Genomic DNA, 18,034 nt, shown 5'->3' with positions numbered 1-18,034 from the left:
TGTATCTTACGGTAGTGTTCATCCGTCTGATGTGTATGCAAAAGCATTGATGGCAAATGGCGAACTTGAGCTTATAAAGTGCTTTTAACTCATCTTACTATTCAAAGTGCTTTTTACACCACAGGTCAAACTGATCCACTTTGAATTTTCCCTTGTGGGACTTATAAAGGAATATCTTATCTTCAACTCCATTTACACACTGATAGCAGAGACTGATATGTAAAGCAGCAATCAGTGTTCTTAACTATTATTCATATGCATTCACACACCACTGATGTAGCAGTGGGAGCAATTCCACACCAATATGTGGCTGCAGGAGCCACATGTTGAACCCCCAACTTCCTGGTTGAAACACAACCAACTCTACCATTGAGCTATCCAATTGATTTACCCTGATCACGTCAAATGATTATGCTATAATGAGCAATGATCTTTGAATTGGATCACACAAATTCTTCAATTTGACTGAGAAATTTTTAAAAAATCTTTTGAAGTGCAGTTGTAAAACTACTTAACATCCTCTAAAATGGTGAATGTGTTTTCCACTGACTGCAGCTTGAACAGAATCTGGAAGATACTTTCCCCTTCTTTCATTTCAGCAATCATTTAATCCCCAGAAGTGCTGTCATGTGCCATTTTTCCAGCTTATCACTGAAAGAGTGAACTTCCCTCACTCTTTATTGTCTTTACTGACCGCTCAGATTGAGTTCAGTGCGTCTTAAAAGTTTGCAGAATACAGCTCTGAATGTCGGCTGACTCCTGCAGCATGAACTGCTCTCCCTTCAAATAACTCAGGCTGTGTTTTGTCATTTTTATAACATCTAGAAGTTAAAAATAAAGAAAAAAAACTTGCATTTCGTTATCAGCGAGTGCTCTGACCAAATATCATTCTCCCTGTTGATTATAAATTTATAGAGCCCAAGAAGGCAGCCACGAACGTCTGCTTTGTCAAAAAAAAAAAAAAAAATCACTTATTTGCAGTCACATAGGATGAAATACATCAGGAAATTTCACAGCTTAATAAATAAAGACCAAGCAGTGCTGACCTTTGTAGTTAAAAGCTAGCAGTTAATTTAATTTACAGCTTATTTATTAGCCCATGTGGCTCTATTTAGTGATATAACCATCAGCACTACTCTGCATGGATCGTTTCTATGGTCTTTTGTGGTATTTTCATGTTTACTGAGGAATGTCAGGTGAAGCTCTGAGGATTTACTGCAAGTTAACACGTGCCACTTTATCTAAACTGACTGTTTGTAGGTCATATTCCAGGTTAGGAGTGACCTGCTGCCTTGATTTCACGTGAATGAGACAAAAATGTCAGCCAGAAATGGCTTTATGAGGTAGTAACCATGTGCTGTATACACATAAACCATGGTTTATTTTGAGGTTGTCTTTTTTCCACAGATCAAACACACTGAAAAATCAATGATGTGCCTAATGCTTTAGACATAACTCTTTTCTTTACTCGATTTGCATATTTTCATGCCATATTTAAAATGCATATCACAATAATATAGCCTAGTGTTTGGTGCCTTAAGCATCCCCTCCAGTGGATGGGTTTACTACCTCTTGTGTTGTTACATGTTATTTTAGAGACTTTCATACATTGACAACAACAAACGGACATTAACAATTGACAAGTTGAACCTTAAAGCTATATTTTGTTTCCTCTGGCTGTTGTTAAAGATCAGAAAACAACCAATGTTTGCTTGAAATGTCATGAACTTCATATTGCTGTTTTTCAGCTATCAAGCAATGAGTAACTGCACTTGACTTCAAAAGCCATTGGTTTACAAAACTCACTATTGCGTTTGACTATAAATGTATACAATTGCATGGTGATGGTTGAATTTTTTGTTTTCTTTTTTAGTAAGACACTACTAATTTAAGTTTTTAAGCTGACTGCATGTAAACTGTAAACCTCTCAGATGCTATTATTGTGCGAAGAGACAAAATAATATGAACATGATCAAGTATGAAAGGAGTATTTTATGCTTAGAGTTTTATGCTAAGATTGCTCTGTAAAGAACCCCAAACATGCTATTAAAAGGGGATTTTTGAATGTTAAATGCGTTTAACTATTAATTAACCGTCCCAAACCTTAAGTTCAACTTAATTCAAATCACTATTTGTCATGTTAGTGGTTTGACGTGTTTAGACTTTACAAAATAAACGTTAAATTTATACTGTGTGGGAAAATGTGAGCTCACGTGAGCTAAAACTACAGTGACAATTCAGCCGTTGACAGTTGAATGTTCTACTGTAAATCCCAACAGTGGGGGAAACGCAGATTCACTATTTAAAATGTCTTTTACCGTCAATTTAGCTCCATCTTAGCATTTTTTAATCAGCAACAACGACATATAACATTGAAAAAGTAATAAAAAAAAAACGTCCAGAAATTGCAGACTTACTTTCCGCTTGAGTCTGAACTTCACACATCACGAGAAGCAACAGCAGCAGCAGCAGGGGAGGCAGCAGGAGCGGGCACCAAACCCAACGAGACATTTTTTCCTTTTCTTCTTTCCTTAAAAAACGAAACACTTCTCTATGCTGCTCTGTAAAATCATTGGTAACCCTGCAGTCTTCTGTTTTTGTTCAGTACAGCTCCCTGTAAACGCAAAGGCGACATGCTTGACTGGAGCGGTGAGGCTTTCACACGCAGCCTTTTCTCTCTGCCGCTGCTGGACGATGCTGCTCCCACGAGACTTCTAGCGCGAAGTCTCGCGATAGCTCCCCCACTTCATCCCTCAGATTGTAAACATTGGAAAATAGAATATTTAACCTAAAAAATCCGATAAAGGACCGGATAAAACCGTTAGATATTAAAGTGTCTTACATAATGCTTGATTTTAGTTCTTATTTGGAAGGCTGTGTTCAGTAAAAGTCAACAAAAATTCTACATATTGTAAATTTTGCACACTGTCATTGCTTTGACTTGCAATTCCCCACACAAAAATGTTTCCTGACCCTTTAGTATATTTAATCAACATTTTCTATAATAACGTGGATTTTGTTGTTCATCTGACCTTCCTTACTTACTTTTTACTCGTATTTTTTATTCTCTCTATATATATGTTTAACAGTGATCATCAACTGGGGGCCTGGGCCAAATTCGGCCCCCCCAATGCTTCCCATGCAGCCCTCAGAAGGTTGGAAGCACATGGGCACGACCTAACCATGAGGCCATTTGCTCCCAAGCATGCTATTATTCAACTTTTATAGGATACAGTTTAAATAAAAACTTTAACCCAGCAACTTATCAAACAATAAGCAAGTGTAGTATTTTTAGGTAATAGATGCTTGTGTCAAAAGGCTACAAGTTTCACTCATTTTTAAAGGAAATGTTTTTTTGTGCAACCATATGCCACTAGTACAAGTAAACTCTGGCTACTTTATGTTTTAAAGAGGTTATATTGTGAGGAAATAGATGTGAACCTTAATGCTGGGTTGATCTTAGTAGTAAAACTAAACTTAAAACCACTACTCTATAGACTGTCTATTATGTACAAAAATAAAGACAAATTCCTTGAGTGTGTAAAATATTTCATAATGAACCACACATGGAATAGGAGCTTTAATGTTTGTAGATCTTAGAAATGATTGTGTACTTGGTGTTCTTTGTTATTACCTACTCTAAAACCACAACTAACCACAAAATTAAAGAAATGAAAACTTACACGCATTTTGTAAAAAACAAAATTTTGAAACAATTAAAATGCTGCTGATCTTCACTTAGTCAGCACTGTTCTTCACCTACTGAATCAAACACTATCTTGAGAGATCTTCAAAGATGACCCTTATTTTTGTTGCAGCTTTCTGTGGAAGGGATAATTGGAAGTTGCTGCAGATCCTGTGTTGCATTAAGTTTCAATTCCTTCTTTTGGCTGCTGCTGACAATGTGTTACATCAACATAAACAGGGAAAGTGAGAAGTTGAACACCCTCAAATCCACCAAAACAAACCCACCATTGTCCGACACCATAAAGTCAACGACAGCTACAGTAAAAAACACGCACAGACAATGTAATATTTCCAGATTTATTTCAACTCAAACCCTTCTCTTCCTCACTCACACTTGCAGGCACCAAGGACTCATGCATGCTAGCAAACATAACACACGTACCAACACAAAATCTGTGTCTGAATCACCAGACGGGAGCACAGCTCATGAGCATCATGCTATAATCACTTAAAGAGAAGGTGAAAAATGACGTAGTTTGTGGCAACACACTGTACAGACTGTACACAGCAGTGGCAGCAGTATGGGGTACGATGGGCGCTCTAACTTTTCCGTAAACTGACATCAGCGCTCGTGAGCAGCGGCGACAGCGACGTGTTCTCTGATGTTTCGTCTCTCTTAAGAACCAGGAAAGCTTCTCGACTGATTCCCAGCAACTCTCGTAGTCCACTGTTCTCCAGCTAAAAACAGAGACAGTCAAGCATCAATATCAAAACAATGCAAGCTCTATTATATGATCTCATGTAACTGTTAAGGTGTTACTACTCTGCTTTGTGCACAGTTAGAGTATTTTCTTGTTGATCAAATCACATCGCCATATATCCCCTGAACTTTGCGTGTATTTGAAACAATTGAAAAGAGCAATCTTTCTGGATACTCTGGACAAATTATGCCATCCTGTCCCTTTTGGGGTAAAAATAAATGGCGGGAAATGGGAGAGACAGAGTCTTTAGTGATTTAAAAGCTTAAAATACATAAACTGTACAATTTAAGTCAAAAGGAGCCTGAATCCAGTAGCCAATGAGTTAATTGTAAAAGTTATGAACTTTCTAAACAGGGGTCCTCAGCATACCAGTAAGAAAAAGTTGTAGGTATATACAAGTGCCTGTTCAAACTCTTGACATCAAATTGGACAAACAACCCCACCTTGTGACTGGAGATGTCATTAGCAGATATCACATATCTTATGTGTGTATTTCAACCATGTTGAAAAACTCAGATCTTTACTTTTAAAACATTCATACATGAGTGAATGTGTGAAGGATCTGTTTACAGGCACAGAGACTACAGCTCCTGCTTTCACAGAGTGATTGCTAGCTTTTAGTCAGTACCAACACTGATCCCACATTTGACTAATTTACTCTGCTTTAGTTACAGCCCAAAGCCATAGAGTTTCTTTTTTTCCAATCCCTTTTTCTTTAAGGGTGGAAAACGTATTGTAAATTGTTTTTTTTTTATGGTTTTTGAAGAACAAAACAGCATTTAACATCACGGCTACCACTGATTTCTTATCCACCACCATTCAGACTAGGGGCTTGTTTCACCCAGATGAGGGCATGATCACTCTGGAAAGCAGGAAATGACACTGAACTGCTTTTATCAGTACCCTTGACTGTAGATCAATACATAAATCTGAAGTACGCATCACAATAATGTTGCAGCAGTTGATTTGCATCCTAGTGGTGGAAAAATTGTGCAAACAAGTGGAGAGACACATGGAAAAGCAGACAGATCCCTGGTATTGGAGGAAAGTTATTGAGAAGATGTGACAAGAAAACAAGCCTACATTTTTCGGGAAAAACCTTGTCAAAGACACTCTTCGAAGCAAAATGCAATGGTTTATGGTTCTATGTTCAGTATAAAGTGAAAGCAGCAGTGCTAGTGATTTAAATTGCTCAAACATGCAGCAAAAAATGTATCAAATTATAAACAAAGAGTAAATCAAATGCAATTTTCCACTAGTTTGTCTTTGTTTTTTGGTAATCCACATCTTCTTATGGCTGCCTATGCTGCTGGCTAGATAGTACGTCAGTCCTTAACGTACAAAAATGTCTCACAAAAATATCAGCATTTTATTTTTTCCTGGACATAACCACAAAGTACTCCACTTTTATGTGTACAGACATCTGTGTACCTTGAGTCTTTCTTTAGAATAGATGCAGGGTTTCTCCACAAGGTATACAGTGGTATCCAACCACTATAACTGTCTGTTTTGTTGGAATGATGATCCGCTGAGCAGACAGTGAGTACAGCTCAGGAGTCCTCAGCTCATTTTTTTGTGTTAGCTTGTCATTGTTAAATAACTTCTCTACTGCCAAAAAATGTTTAAAATTATAAGAAAAGGTGCCCAGGTGATCTAGAACTTACTAATGTAATTCACAACAAGCTACTGCTAATATTGGTACTAAACTAGTAACTTCAATCATGGCTACAAGGAGTCCAGAGTCTTTTACACTCAAGTTGTAATAGAGGTTTCAACGGTAAGTCAAATAAATGACATGCATATGTCTGCTGGTTTGTGGTCAACTCAGAAAGTCTAATTTTGCAACTAGACTACCAAACGTGGCTGGAAATTATGCATGACAGTTTAATCTATTTTAAGATCATAGATGGATCTACAGGAAACATCATGAGGTCTGCATACATGGAGGGATAGGAAAGAGCTTTACACAGAGCTCATCAAGGGAAGTTATTTTTGAGTTAGATGGCACAACTAGAAAAAATGCTTTCATCCCAAGACAAAAAACTCTTTATGTGCACGATTAGATATACGTGTTGTAAAGCTGTGCTCATTAATTTAAAACAGAGAAACACAGCACAGTTTAACTGTTAATGCAGATTCAGGGTAAATTAATGAGTTCTGGAGTACTTCTTGTGCAGAAATCAGCTTTAGTGTTTGACTGAAGGAAGATGACTGGCGGTGAATGAATAATATTGTGATATGTTAATCCTAAGAATCCATGTAGTCTTGCTTCAAGATCTTAGGTAGCTAAGAAATAATAAAGCCCGAAGAAAAAATAATTTAACAGAGTAAAATTCAAAGTAATGTTATTTCAGGTTTTGCATTGATGCCACAATTTTTTCAACACATTTAGCATCTGGTTTATTTTTTGGTACAAAGCAGGAATATTCACAAATGCTAAGATATTAACCTTAAATGCTTTTGGAAAGTTCTGGTATTGCCTGCATCTGGACATTAAAAGTGACTAGACAATTTGTTGTCTGAAGTTTGCAAGTGCGTGTAAACAACATCAGGATACTTTCTGTTACCTCTAGTTGTTTAATCCTCTCTTCGTCTTCACATATCCGTTCTTCGTCCACCTCTATCGCCTTTCTCATAACGGAGGCCATTTCATTGATCTTGTCTATATGTGCTTGCATCTCCTACAAAAACACATAAAAATGACACACAAAACACAAATATGCAAAAGAAACATATGGTAAATGAATGGAAAATGGGGATATACTAGCTGAAAATATGATTCCAGTTAATAAAAGCTGTGTTTACGTGGACAACAATAACCAGAATAAAAGTCTGATCAGAATTAAAATGTAAACATTTAAATCTTAAGATTCTGATTCAACCTAGCCAGTTTGAGAAGAAATTTAATTCTGAACAAACAGGATGGTTGATGCCAATCATTATTCTGATATGTGTCCATGTACACACTTCTTCCAAACACGTCTTCCTGGTTGGGACCAAACTGTTCTCGCAGCCTTTTATAGAGAAGGGCAGAAAAGTATTGTTTGGTGTGTAAGATGTATGGATGAGGATGAAATTTCAGTTTTACCCAAATGCTTTAAACAGAACAAGGGATTTTAAACACAACTTTTGCAAACATCCTAGTTTTGTTTTTGATGCTTCTATTATTTTACTTTCTACAAGGGTCTTAATTATTAGCCCCCGATGCTAATAGTCAGTTGTGTCTTCTTTTTCTGGATAACAGTTTGCAGTCTTTTGTTGTAGTTTTCAATACGTCTCAGACACATCTCCTGAGGAATCCCAGCCCATTCTTCTTTGGTAAACCTCCTCCAGATTTGATTTTCTTCTGCCATGAACCTTGGTCTTCAATTTACCCCACATACTTTCAATGGGATTCAAGTCAGAGCTTTTAGCAGGCCGGTCAATAATGTTCACTTTGGTCTTCTGGAGGTAGTTCTTCACCAGGAGCCACGTATGTTTTTTTTGCTGTGTTGGAAGACAAAGCGACTACCCTGACCCAGTTTTGCTGATGACTGCTAGAGGTTTTCTTTTAAAAATCTTCACATATCCTTCTTTCGTCATGATCCATCATGGCGAAATCCCACTGAAGCATCCCCACATCATAATACTCCCACCATCCTGTTTCACTATAGGGACGGTGTTCTCTGGATTATACTGTATGTCTCTCTTCTACAAACATAAGCAAAGTCTCTATGGCCAAAGAGCTCTAGTTTGGTCTCATCTGACCAAAGTACATGTTTCCAGTATGCATAATTCTTCTCTAGGTTGTCCTTAGCAGACTTCAGTCTGGCTTGAAGGTGTCTCTTCTGCAGAAGAGAGTGTTATTGGTCTGCAACCTCTCAGTCTACTCCTGTGCAGGGCTCTAGTGATTGGCCAATTCATTCACCAGTGTTGTGGCAGTTGTTCTGGGCTCTTTAGACACATCTCTCACTAGTTTTCTTTTCAGAGTCTTTGAAATCTTTCTCTTCCTACCTCTGCCAGGCTTGCTCTTTTGAATTTCTGGATGTTACTTCTCTCTCTAGTTCTAGACACTGAGAAACGCTGTAACTTTGCATATCCTATATCCAATTCTTTTTTTCTCAATTCTAAACTGATTTTTTTTTTTTTTTGGTTGATGCTTTCTCCAGTGATAGCTCAAACTAAAGTGTTTATACTGTGTGCAAATTGGGAGAAAACCCTCAGTTTTAACTTGATTTTACAATGAGGCTAATAATTTAGACCCAGGTAGTTTTCGTTTTTTGAGAAATAATTTTGTGTGTGCAAAGTAAAACAATGTTAGCATCCAAAATAAAGCTAGGATGTTTGCAAAAGCTGTGCTTACAACTCCTTGCTCTGTTAAACAGCACTTGGGGAATACTTTAAAAACTGAAAACTTTCATCTGTAGGTTGTTTTGAAGATAAAGACAGAAATACAGACATCCAAAGTCACAGCCGGACGGAGGAAAAACTAAATATCTGTTGCACAACGAGGAGTCAAGTGGATTCACAGAAACACATACTTGAGTTGTCACACTTCACAAGAGCATATCAATGGCAGCTGCCACTCTCCGCTTTGTTAATGAGTTGATACGGAACAGAAATCAATTTCCTACACGTTAAAGCAAATTTTTCATTTGTTCATGGAAAGAAGCTGCTTTTGCTCCTGATGTTTCTGACAGGACAGCTCTCTTCATGTCAAAATGCTTTACTGTGATTAAATGCCTCATGCATGCATGCATGTCATGATCGGATCCCTTTATGCAGCGTCCATGAAAACGGTGAAGATGGAATCTCCAGTAAGAATGATTTTAATCAGATTGAAGAACTATGGAACATGTGAGATGATGTGTAAAGACATCTTAAAAAGGAAAATGCTGGCCTAAAAGAGATGTGTAATATCTGATACTTTCAGTAAAAGGCGGTTGAAATAGTGGGCCTCACTGACCGTGGTGTGCTGCTCTTTCAGCTGGGTTACAATGGCTGGGTCGTCTCTCTTACTGGCCATAAGAAGCCTAAACACCTGTTCCCTATATTTGGTCATGATGAGTTCTAACGCAGATTGGTGTTCCTCCAAAGACGTCCGTAGCTCTGCAGGAAAAGTGCACACATGAACAAGAAAACTGGCTTTGATTGTGCAGGGAAAACACTGCAGAGAAATGTCTGTAAGTGGGGTTGTTTGCTTTAATAAGCAACCGCATTTGAATTTTTTCACCAACATACAATCTATTTCTTTGCCATGTTTTCCTCAAAAACTGACTACAAAGGAGTCCAAACTTTAACTGGCTCCAAAAAATAATTTGAAATTGACCTGCCTACCTTTGTTTTCCTGCTGTAGCTCTCTGATCTGACGGTTTTCCTGTTGGATTCCCAGAACCAGACTAGAACGAGGACGATGTCGTGCAACCTGGTTCAAAGAGTCAATCTCCTCTTGGTACTGCAATCAAGAAAACACCACAAAACTACATAAGCAACTAAAAGCAGTTAAAAATAGTAGATAGAATAAGCTGACTTGTAAACATTGCCAAATAAACGATCTTTGCACCCTTAATCATTAAATGTCTAAAATAAGCTTATCATTGTAATAAAGCATTGATAATGTTTAACTAAACCTTACAGTTTGCAATATCAAACCTGTTTCATGGCTTCAACTCGCTTGTTGAGTGATGTTGTCTGTTCAATTAACATTTCAGCAGCATTGTCATGGTTGCGAAGCCTTTCCACCAGTGATTTGGCATCCGCCAGAACCTTCTCTAAAGTACAATTCATGCCTGTGAAAAGAGGAAATGGAGGAGTGGATTCATTACTCCATAAGTGGATTATGTTTCCGTTTAGAGATAGATGACAAAGAGTATTTTTGAAGGCCTGAACCTGAAGGTTGGTTCAGCACTTCTGCAAGAAAGCAACGGAAGCCAGATCTTTGGCAGTGATATTTAAAGTTGCTCTGCCCTCGTTTCCATTCACACGTCTGTACTTTAATCAAGCTTTTATCTCAGGTGATAAACTGGATTAGTTAAAGTTCATTACACTAAACCCAGGTATTCATTACACTACAAACTGGCCTCTAGTAAGGGCTACTACTAAAAGAAACTGGAGCTTCTTGTGTGTTCATTAATAGCTTTAGGCAGACACGATACAAGAATGTTAAGCTTCAATACGATACTTGTAAACGTGAAATAATATTGATGCTTCATATGATACCACAACAACAAGCATTGAGGTCCTAGTACGGATGGAGACAAAATACTGCTTATATCAATATGGTTAAATCTAAATAATGTTATATGTTTCTTGAAACTTGATTTGGCAGTTAGAGGATTGTTTACAAATAGAACCACTTACAGTAAATGCTTACTGACTAAGTATAATCCATTTAAATGTTTAGGCTAAAAAAAACTATTATTCAGTCTATTTAATTTATATAATGTCATTTTTCATGTACACATTGACATTGTGCTGCTGTCTGTTAATAAAAGAGCCTGTGTTTCATTGGGCCAATGAAGATTTTCTTAGAACATGCTTTATTTTTGTTAATTCCTACAAAAAAATATTGAGGACATTGTGATTTATCACGATATTTGATCCATATCACCCAATTTCAGAATAAGGTAATTTCTTTTTTTTTCCATTAGGAAAAATGGCAAGCAGACTGCTACACACTGTCTTAACTGTACAAAAGGCACACAATTAAAAAAGTACTGAAATGTTGCCAATGTTTATTTACAATCTAAATAGTATGTAGGACTTTGCATGCGAATTTAATGGTTTCATTCCTCGCTCATGCACCTTTCACGTGCAGTTTGGTAAACTTTTTGTTCTTCTCAAAAGGGAAGTACCAATACTACATTTTTCTGTCCAAGTACAAGTACTAATATTTAGGTACTTACTGCTATCAAGTACTAGGGGTGCTGATATTATGGGCATGATATAAGATATCAGCAGATCTTTGCTTCAAGAGTTAATAATCTATATCTGCAGATGTGAACATTTTCGCTGATATTTACATCTGATATATCAACCGTTTATATCAGCCTTTATTGGCTGTAAAGATCAAATATGTATGAGTAAGTTAGTGGAGGTTTAGGCAGGACCAACAGACCTAAGTCAGCTCAAGTCTTTATCTTTGTTCATCCAAATTTCTTCAATTTTAAATTGTGTTTCAAGGACAGATGTTTATTTCTAAGTTCATCCTTACAGTCTGAAGTGTGTTTCAGGGACTGAAACTTTAGAACTGAAAAGCATCTATAAATTTGTATTGGTTGAAATTAATTGGGAAAAAATGACATAACAGATATCAGTCTCTTTTTTGTTCAGCAACTTTCCTTATACTTTACAGCGTTAGTTAATGACTTAAATGTTGTTAATTTGTCATGCCTTTTGTTGTGTGTTTAAAGGACTGACGTTTTAGGTTTGTAATACACTCAAATATTGGCATCAGTAATACTCTATTTATAAACAGCGGAATATCAGATATCGGCAAAAACCCAATAACATCCATCCCTAGTTATGCAGGCACTACAAAAAAGCACTGATATTGATACTCGTATCTGTGCATCCCTGCTTTTAAGTACTATTGATCATTAAAACAAAACAAGTGCACTGTCTTAAAACGTGACACCATAAACTGTCCAAGTATTGCATTGCTGAAAGCCTTACCTTAGTTTTGGTCATACTGAATCATGACAGATAGTGAAGCCTCATTGTTGTTGTTAAGGGAAAGACTAAAATACAGTCCAAAAAGGCAAGACTTATAAGAGAACTAACCAAAATCACTACATACTTGCTATACTTGTTGTTAACCCTACCCTCCTTCTCATATGTCACAGCTTAAATGTCAGTTGCTGTGTCAGCTAATTCACCTAGTTAACACAACCTTATAGTAAGACTTACCGGCTACTTATACGCCACATTTATCTCAGCGAGAGATAACGTAATGGTTTTAACACTATGTCTTGGCTCGATCAATAAGAGTATTAATATACATTACCAGAAGCATATACTTAAACCTTTGCTAACATATTAGCCGACTTACTGATAACACAAAATAATTACAAACAAGCTTCATATTACAAACAAGTGTAAGCGGTCGTCTAGCTTTCAAAATGCCTATTCCTTACCTAAGTCATGAATAGAGTAAACAAATAATCTTCAATACCTGGAGAACTCAAAGCGCAAGACATTGAAGTTTAGCCCGTCCGTTACTTCCTGTTGATGTTTGGAAGCTAACATTAGCTCCAAGCTAATGAGTCCCCATCAGGTAGCAACAAGTCAAGGTTATTATACAGCTCTGCTTCGTTTTTTTATAAAATGAAATTCTGTCAGAAATCAAAACGTCGATTATAACACTTTTCTCGCAGGCTGTAAAAACATCATTGAGAGGATTTAAGAAGCTGCAGCTAACCCTTTTCGAAAAGCAAAGCTTCTGTAACACCGATAAATCACGCGAGAATTCAGGATCAAATGAGATTCTCGCGACAGACAGCGGGGATACCACAGAAAAGATGGCGGACAGGTTAACGCAGCTGCAAGATGCTGTCAATTCTGTAAGTGTCTTTTTCGAGTTTAAAAACGACAACCTACCGAATGTAGTTGAATCTAAACTTCTGGATTAATTTCAAGATGTTTAATGTTGTGAAGAAGTAGTCCTCTTTGATAATAACTGTGTAAAGCGAGGAGTAAACATTGCTTCGTCGCTAAGTGGCTAACGGTCAGAGGCCTTATGACGAGCAAGTTCATCCTTATGATGTTTTTATCAGAGAAACGTTTGCTATATTACTATGGGTTTTAAGCATTTACCCTGTGAATGCCTCGTATTTTCTGATTTGTAGAATTTGAGGAAAGACGTGGCACAAAGAGAAGGCTTTCCTGCCTCTGCCAACATGAATAATGTTAATGTAATTGCAAAGTGTAACATGAATGGTGTAATTTGTGCTCAGCTTGCAGACCAGTTCTGTAATGCCATTGGCGTCCTGCAGCAATGTGCACCTCCTGCCTCCTTCAGCAACATCCAGACAGCAATTAACAGAGATCAACCAGCCAACCCAACAGAAGGTGATTGTGTTTTCTTAATTCAAACATCTCACTAACTATCTATCTCTCTAACTCCTTCATTATCGAATTTTGTACACATTTTCTGTTGCAATTTACTTGTTTGCATTTTGATGGGTGCTACTGACCTCTTGGCCACATCCCCCTTGTAAGAGGTCTTGCTCCCAGCGGCTCTTCACTTCACTACTGAGGCATAATGTACTTGCATTCCTTTGTGCATTTGCACAATGACAACAAAGTATACACGATTTTAAACTGTATTTGATTAGTGCTGACCATTGTTAATTTTGTCATCTCAACCTATAACTAAAATATTTGTCAACTACCTTTTTTCCAAGAAAAAGACAAGACTTACTAAAATAGATCTTTGGGGATAAAAACCTACAAAAAAGTTAGTTTTCATCAAGAAGGCTAAAATGAGTCCTAAATGTAGTTTAGTTTTCATCAGACATTCAAAACCCATAATATTTCTCTACTGTATGTAAATCCATGAAAACCTATCATATGTGTTGCTCTTCTGCATCTCGGTTGTACAAAGCAGGGATCCCAGGTTTGCAAGTTGCATTGAAAACAAGTATGATATGGCACCAGATCCAGACAAAGGGAATAAATGTTTTGACTAAAATGGAAGGACTTTGGATGGACTGAAACTGAACTAAAATTATTTTTAGTTTTTGTCGACTAAAACTAGATTAAAGTTTTAAAGGGTGAAAATAACTGAAATATGACTAAAGCTAACATTTTATCCTTAAGACTTAAATCAAAAACTGGTGTCAAAATTCAGACTCACTCTGACACCTTCTTTCCTGATTTAACTTATACTTGGTGTTTGTCTCAACTAGGGATGTACAATTGTTGCAAAAATCATAATCAGGATTATTTTGATCGGTATTAAGATCACCATTATGAAACAGTTGCTGTTGATTTTACCTTTTCAACACTTGTACTTGTTCAAGTTAGAAAATCTTTATCCTTGCAGAAAAGCTATAAATTCAAATAAATGATTCATACAAAATATTGATATTAAATAATGTATATATTAGCGGTTAATGACCAAAATGATTTACTTTTATAATCAAAGTTTAAATACAATTGCTGAAATTTTTACTACATGACAAAAAAGCTTAATCTTTTCCTTTAACAATTATAATTTCTTGTGAATGCTATTGACTTACAGGATAAAGGAACATAATTTGCATAACAATAACATTAAAGGTTTTTTTTCTGTTTAGAATATGCTCAGCTATTTGCTGCCCTGATCGCCAGAACAGCCAAAGATGTGGATGTACTCATCGACTCTCTTCCCAGTGAGGAGTCTACAGCTGCTCTGCAGGTCAGTACTTAATGTACATGCAGAAAACACGTAAAAATAGAATATCATGAAAGTTCTTTTTCCGTGATTTAATTCAAGAGATGAAACTTCCATATAGATTAATCTCATAGAAAAGGAAATATTTCAAGACTTTTGTTTAAATCTTGATGATTATGGCTACACTGTGGGCAGGTGCCAAGTCCTGGTGGAACAATTTAATATCTCCGTAAAGCTTCTCAGCAGATGGAAGCATGAAGTGCTCCAAAACTTCCTGGTAGACAGCTGAAAATGTTGACTCTGGACTTGATAAAACACAGTGGACCAACAGCAGCAGATGACATGGCATCCCAAACCATGACTGTGGAAACTGAAAACACTGGACTTCAAGCGTGTCTCTTCGATCGTCCAGACTCTGGGGCCTTGATTTCAAAATGAAATTCAGAATTTATCTACAGATAGTGGATTTTTTATTTCCTTGAGCTGTAAGCCTTAATCGTCAAGATTAAAACAAAGAAAACATCTCAGAATATTTCACTTCATATGAAATGAATCTACAGTGTATGGAAGTTTAACTTTTTGAAGTTAATCACAGGAAAAAATGAACTTTTTGAGCTGCACCTGTATATATCTTTGAATGGAATGAATATGCACAATGGTACACATTGTGGATCTAGCTTTCAGTCAGTAGAGGGAGCCAGATGCTTTCAACATTGAAAGCTCAAGGTAGGAAAAATTAAAAAGAAAGATGTGTACTAATGTGAACAAAAAGCTCAATAATATTCAGCTTTTAGGCTTCTGTTTTTTTCTGTCATACATTACAAGGTTAATAATCTCTTATATAAACTTGTTTTTAATTATTGATGCATGAATGAGGTCTTTTGAAAGCAAGGTTGGATTTTGAAAAAGCACAGCTGGTGAAGGGCAAACTAGGGTCTTGCAACAATATCATGTTTTTTTCCTGTTTCTTAGATTTGTTGAGTCTGTTTGGCCTCCATTTGATTTTTTTCTTACTCTGAAAATAAATAGCAAAAATTGCTTTCATTTTCAGTATTTCAAATAACTTGTGTGGTACAAAAAGGTTGAAAAATAACACGAGATGATTAAGGGCCTGTGTCCTTATCTGCAATGTTTTGCGCTAGCAGCTCTCATTTTTTAGTAAAAAAACAACTTTTCAAAGGTACAGTTTCAGGTCTGGAGAAATTAACCTTGCAAAGGTGATGGATTATCCAATGTAAAATTTAATCATCAGGCAGATCCATCCCGCAAAGCTTCAGTCTGAAAAGTTTCTGCCAGGCCTGAGAATACATGAACCAATCGGCGTCATTTTAGGAGAAGGAAGCAGCAGTTATGGGGGAGTTTAGTTTTACTGCAAGCTGGTAAACAATTGCGACGGTGAAGCGATTAGCTCAATTGTACCTATGGTGTCAGTTTTATCAGAACTGGACCACATTTCTTTAGTAAAGGAAGTTCAAAGAACCACATTGAAAGCTTTTGTTGGCAGATGTTAACTTTTGTTACCTTGCAACTGTAATAGCTGGTTAAAAGTTCTCTGAAACTGAGCTTGTGAGCGCTGCTGGTGCAAGAAGTGCCGTCTTTGGATGGACACGGGCCCTAGATGTTTATGTCTGGCATCATGATAAGGATGTTTAATGACGACTCATGTATTCTTGAACACACGAGTTTTCACTATAAAACCAAAGGTACTCCATCTAGAGTTATCAAAGTTTGATAAGAGTTTTTGCTAGTGTCTGATTTGCAAGTTTTTGTATCTAAAGATAAAAAAATACTCCATATGCATGAAAGGAATACCTTTTACACCCTTCAATGCAATTCTATCTGACTGTACTCTGATCAGGCGGCCAGTCTGAGACAGCTTGAGGAGGAGAACCATGACGCTGCAGCTCGTCTGGAGGAGGTGGTTTACCGTGGAGATATGCTGCTGGAGAAGATCCAGAGCGCTCTAGCCGACATCGCCCAGTCTCAGCTCCGCACCCGCAACGGAGCACCAACCCAGGCGTCACCAGCCGAATCCTGACCCACAATGTACATAATGCAGCTCCCTCAGTCGTTATGTGCTTTATTTTTATTCCTTGACATCAGCTGTGAGCCTCAAAACTCTCAAAAATGTGCTGATGATGTTTGAAAGGAAATGTGAGATACCACACAGTTAAACAGCCAAGCGTCTCTGTTATTGTTGCACCCCAGCCACTGGCCTCCAGACAGATTCACTGAAAAAATTTGAAAAAGCTTGACTCCACTTAGAGGGTACAAAACAGTCATCGTAACCTTCAGTGATTCAGAAAGTATTTTCAAAACTGTCATGTTTTGTTATGTATAATGTACAGTATGTGTTGTAAATTTAATGTTTTTTGTTGTTGATATTTATGAATGACAGGAAATTTTCTTCATCCCCACAACAAACCTGTTTAAAAAAACCTCCCAGTTCACTACTACTCTCTGTATTTTTTTAATAATAAAACTTGATAAGGTATCTTTTAATGTTTCATTTGTATTTTTGCATCGACATGTCATTAAATTTGTATTGCTGAACAATGATGTACGTTTTATTCCCAAAAATAAGGAGGATCTTCATAGTTGAAGTTAGTGGTCACAAGCTGTGTGGTGGACTTCTTTGAAAACAATTCTAACTCATTTGAAATCCATGGGAATGTATGTACTAACACAAAATGATCTAATTTCCACTATGACCTCACTTCTGCTTTTAAAGGGTCGACCTATGATCTAATGTTTAATTACTGGTATTGTTAGTAATGACTAGAGATATATTCAGCTATTTCCTATCGGTGAATACACAAGCAGTTTCAACTGTTAGGCAAAGTTCGGCAATTGCCTGGAGCCTTGTGGTCGAGGAGGCCTCATGATAAAGTCTTTGTAGTCACCAGCTGTAACAACTTTTAGCAAAACAGGAAAAAGCATCACATTGGTCTTTGCCTAGGGCCTCAAAATCACCAAAACCTCCCCTGGGGAAACGATAATTTTGAGCTAATAGCTGAATTTTTTTAGGAAGTGAGCGCTGATTTCAGTGTTTTTCGTCTGATTAGGGGATTTCATGAGAGGAGTAAATATAGCATGGGAAAAGAATGATGTAAAGCAGAGGAGTGAATAAGGGAAGTGAGTTCCTGATGACCTTAAGATCAACTTCTTTGGGAACCTCAACCAGAGGTTTTTAATTTTCCAACTCTTTTACATATGAACTAAGCACTGTTTC

The 18,034-nt window shown here is 37.0% G+C and overlaps 3 protein-coding genes across 3 annotated transcripts in view; 1 reads left to right on the top strand and 2 right to left on the bottom strand.

The window, feature by feature from the left end:
* tm7sf3 (transmembrane 7 superfamily member 3) overlaps positions 1 to 2,690 on the bottom strand; it is a 35,055-nt gene extending 32,365 nt beyond the window's left edge. Inside the window, exon 1 of the mRNA XM_041781076.1 lies at positions 2,418 to 2,690. Coding sequence (XP_041637010.1) covers positions 2,418 to 2,511 — 94 coding nt within the window. The 5' untranslated portion in view covers positions 2,512 to 2,690. The remainder of the gene's footprint in view (positions 1 to 2,417) is intronic.
* A 1,340-nt stretch (positions 2,691 to 4,030) lies between these two features.
* fgfr1op2 (FGFR1 oncogene partner 2) lies at positions 4,031 to 12,872 on the bottom strand. Its single transcript, XM_041781067.1, has 6 exons — positions 12,601 to 12,872; positions 10,080 to 10,216; positions 9,765 to 9,882; positions 9,394 to 9,536; positions 7,016 to 7,129; positions 4,031 to 4,425 (listed from the first exon to the last, which is right to left on the bottom strand). Exons 1-6 carry the CDS (start codon positions 12,623 to 12,625, stop codon positions 4,288 to 4,290), a joined length of 675 nt encoding a protein of 224 aa, XP_041637001.1. The 5' UTR covers positions 12,626 to 12,872; the 3' UTR covers positions 4,031 to 4,287.
* A 20-nt stretch (positions 12,873 to 12,892) lies between these two features.
* med21 (mediator complex subunit 21) lies at positions 12,893 to 17,296 on the top strand. The gene is made up of 4 exons (XM_041781068.1): positions 12,893 to 12,988; positions 13,382 to 13,496; positions 14,726 to 14,826; positions 16,661 to 17,296. The coding sequence occupies exons 1-4, from the start codon at positions 12,947 to 12,949 to the stop codon at positions 16,838 to 16,840; spliced, it is 438 nt and encodes a 145-aa protein (XP_041637002.1). The 5' UTR covers positions 12,893 to 12,946; the 3' UTR covers positions 16,841 to 17,296.
* The last annotated feature ends 738 nt before the right edge of the window (positions 17,297 to 18,034 follow it).

Source organism: Cheilinus undulatus, linkage group 23 (genome assembly GCF_018320785.1).
Source record: "Cheilinus undulatus linkage group 23, ASM1832078v1, whole genome shotgun sequence".
Classification (NCBI taxonomy): Eukaryota; Metazoa; Chordata; class Actinopteri; order Labriformes; family Labridae; genus Cheilinus; species Cheilinus undulatus.
This window is presented reverse-complemented; position numbering and strand designations above follow the sequence as displayed.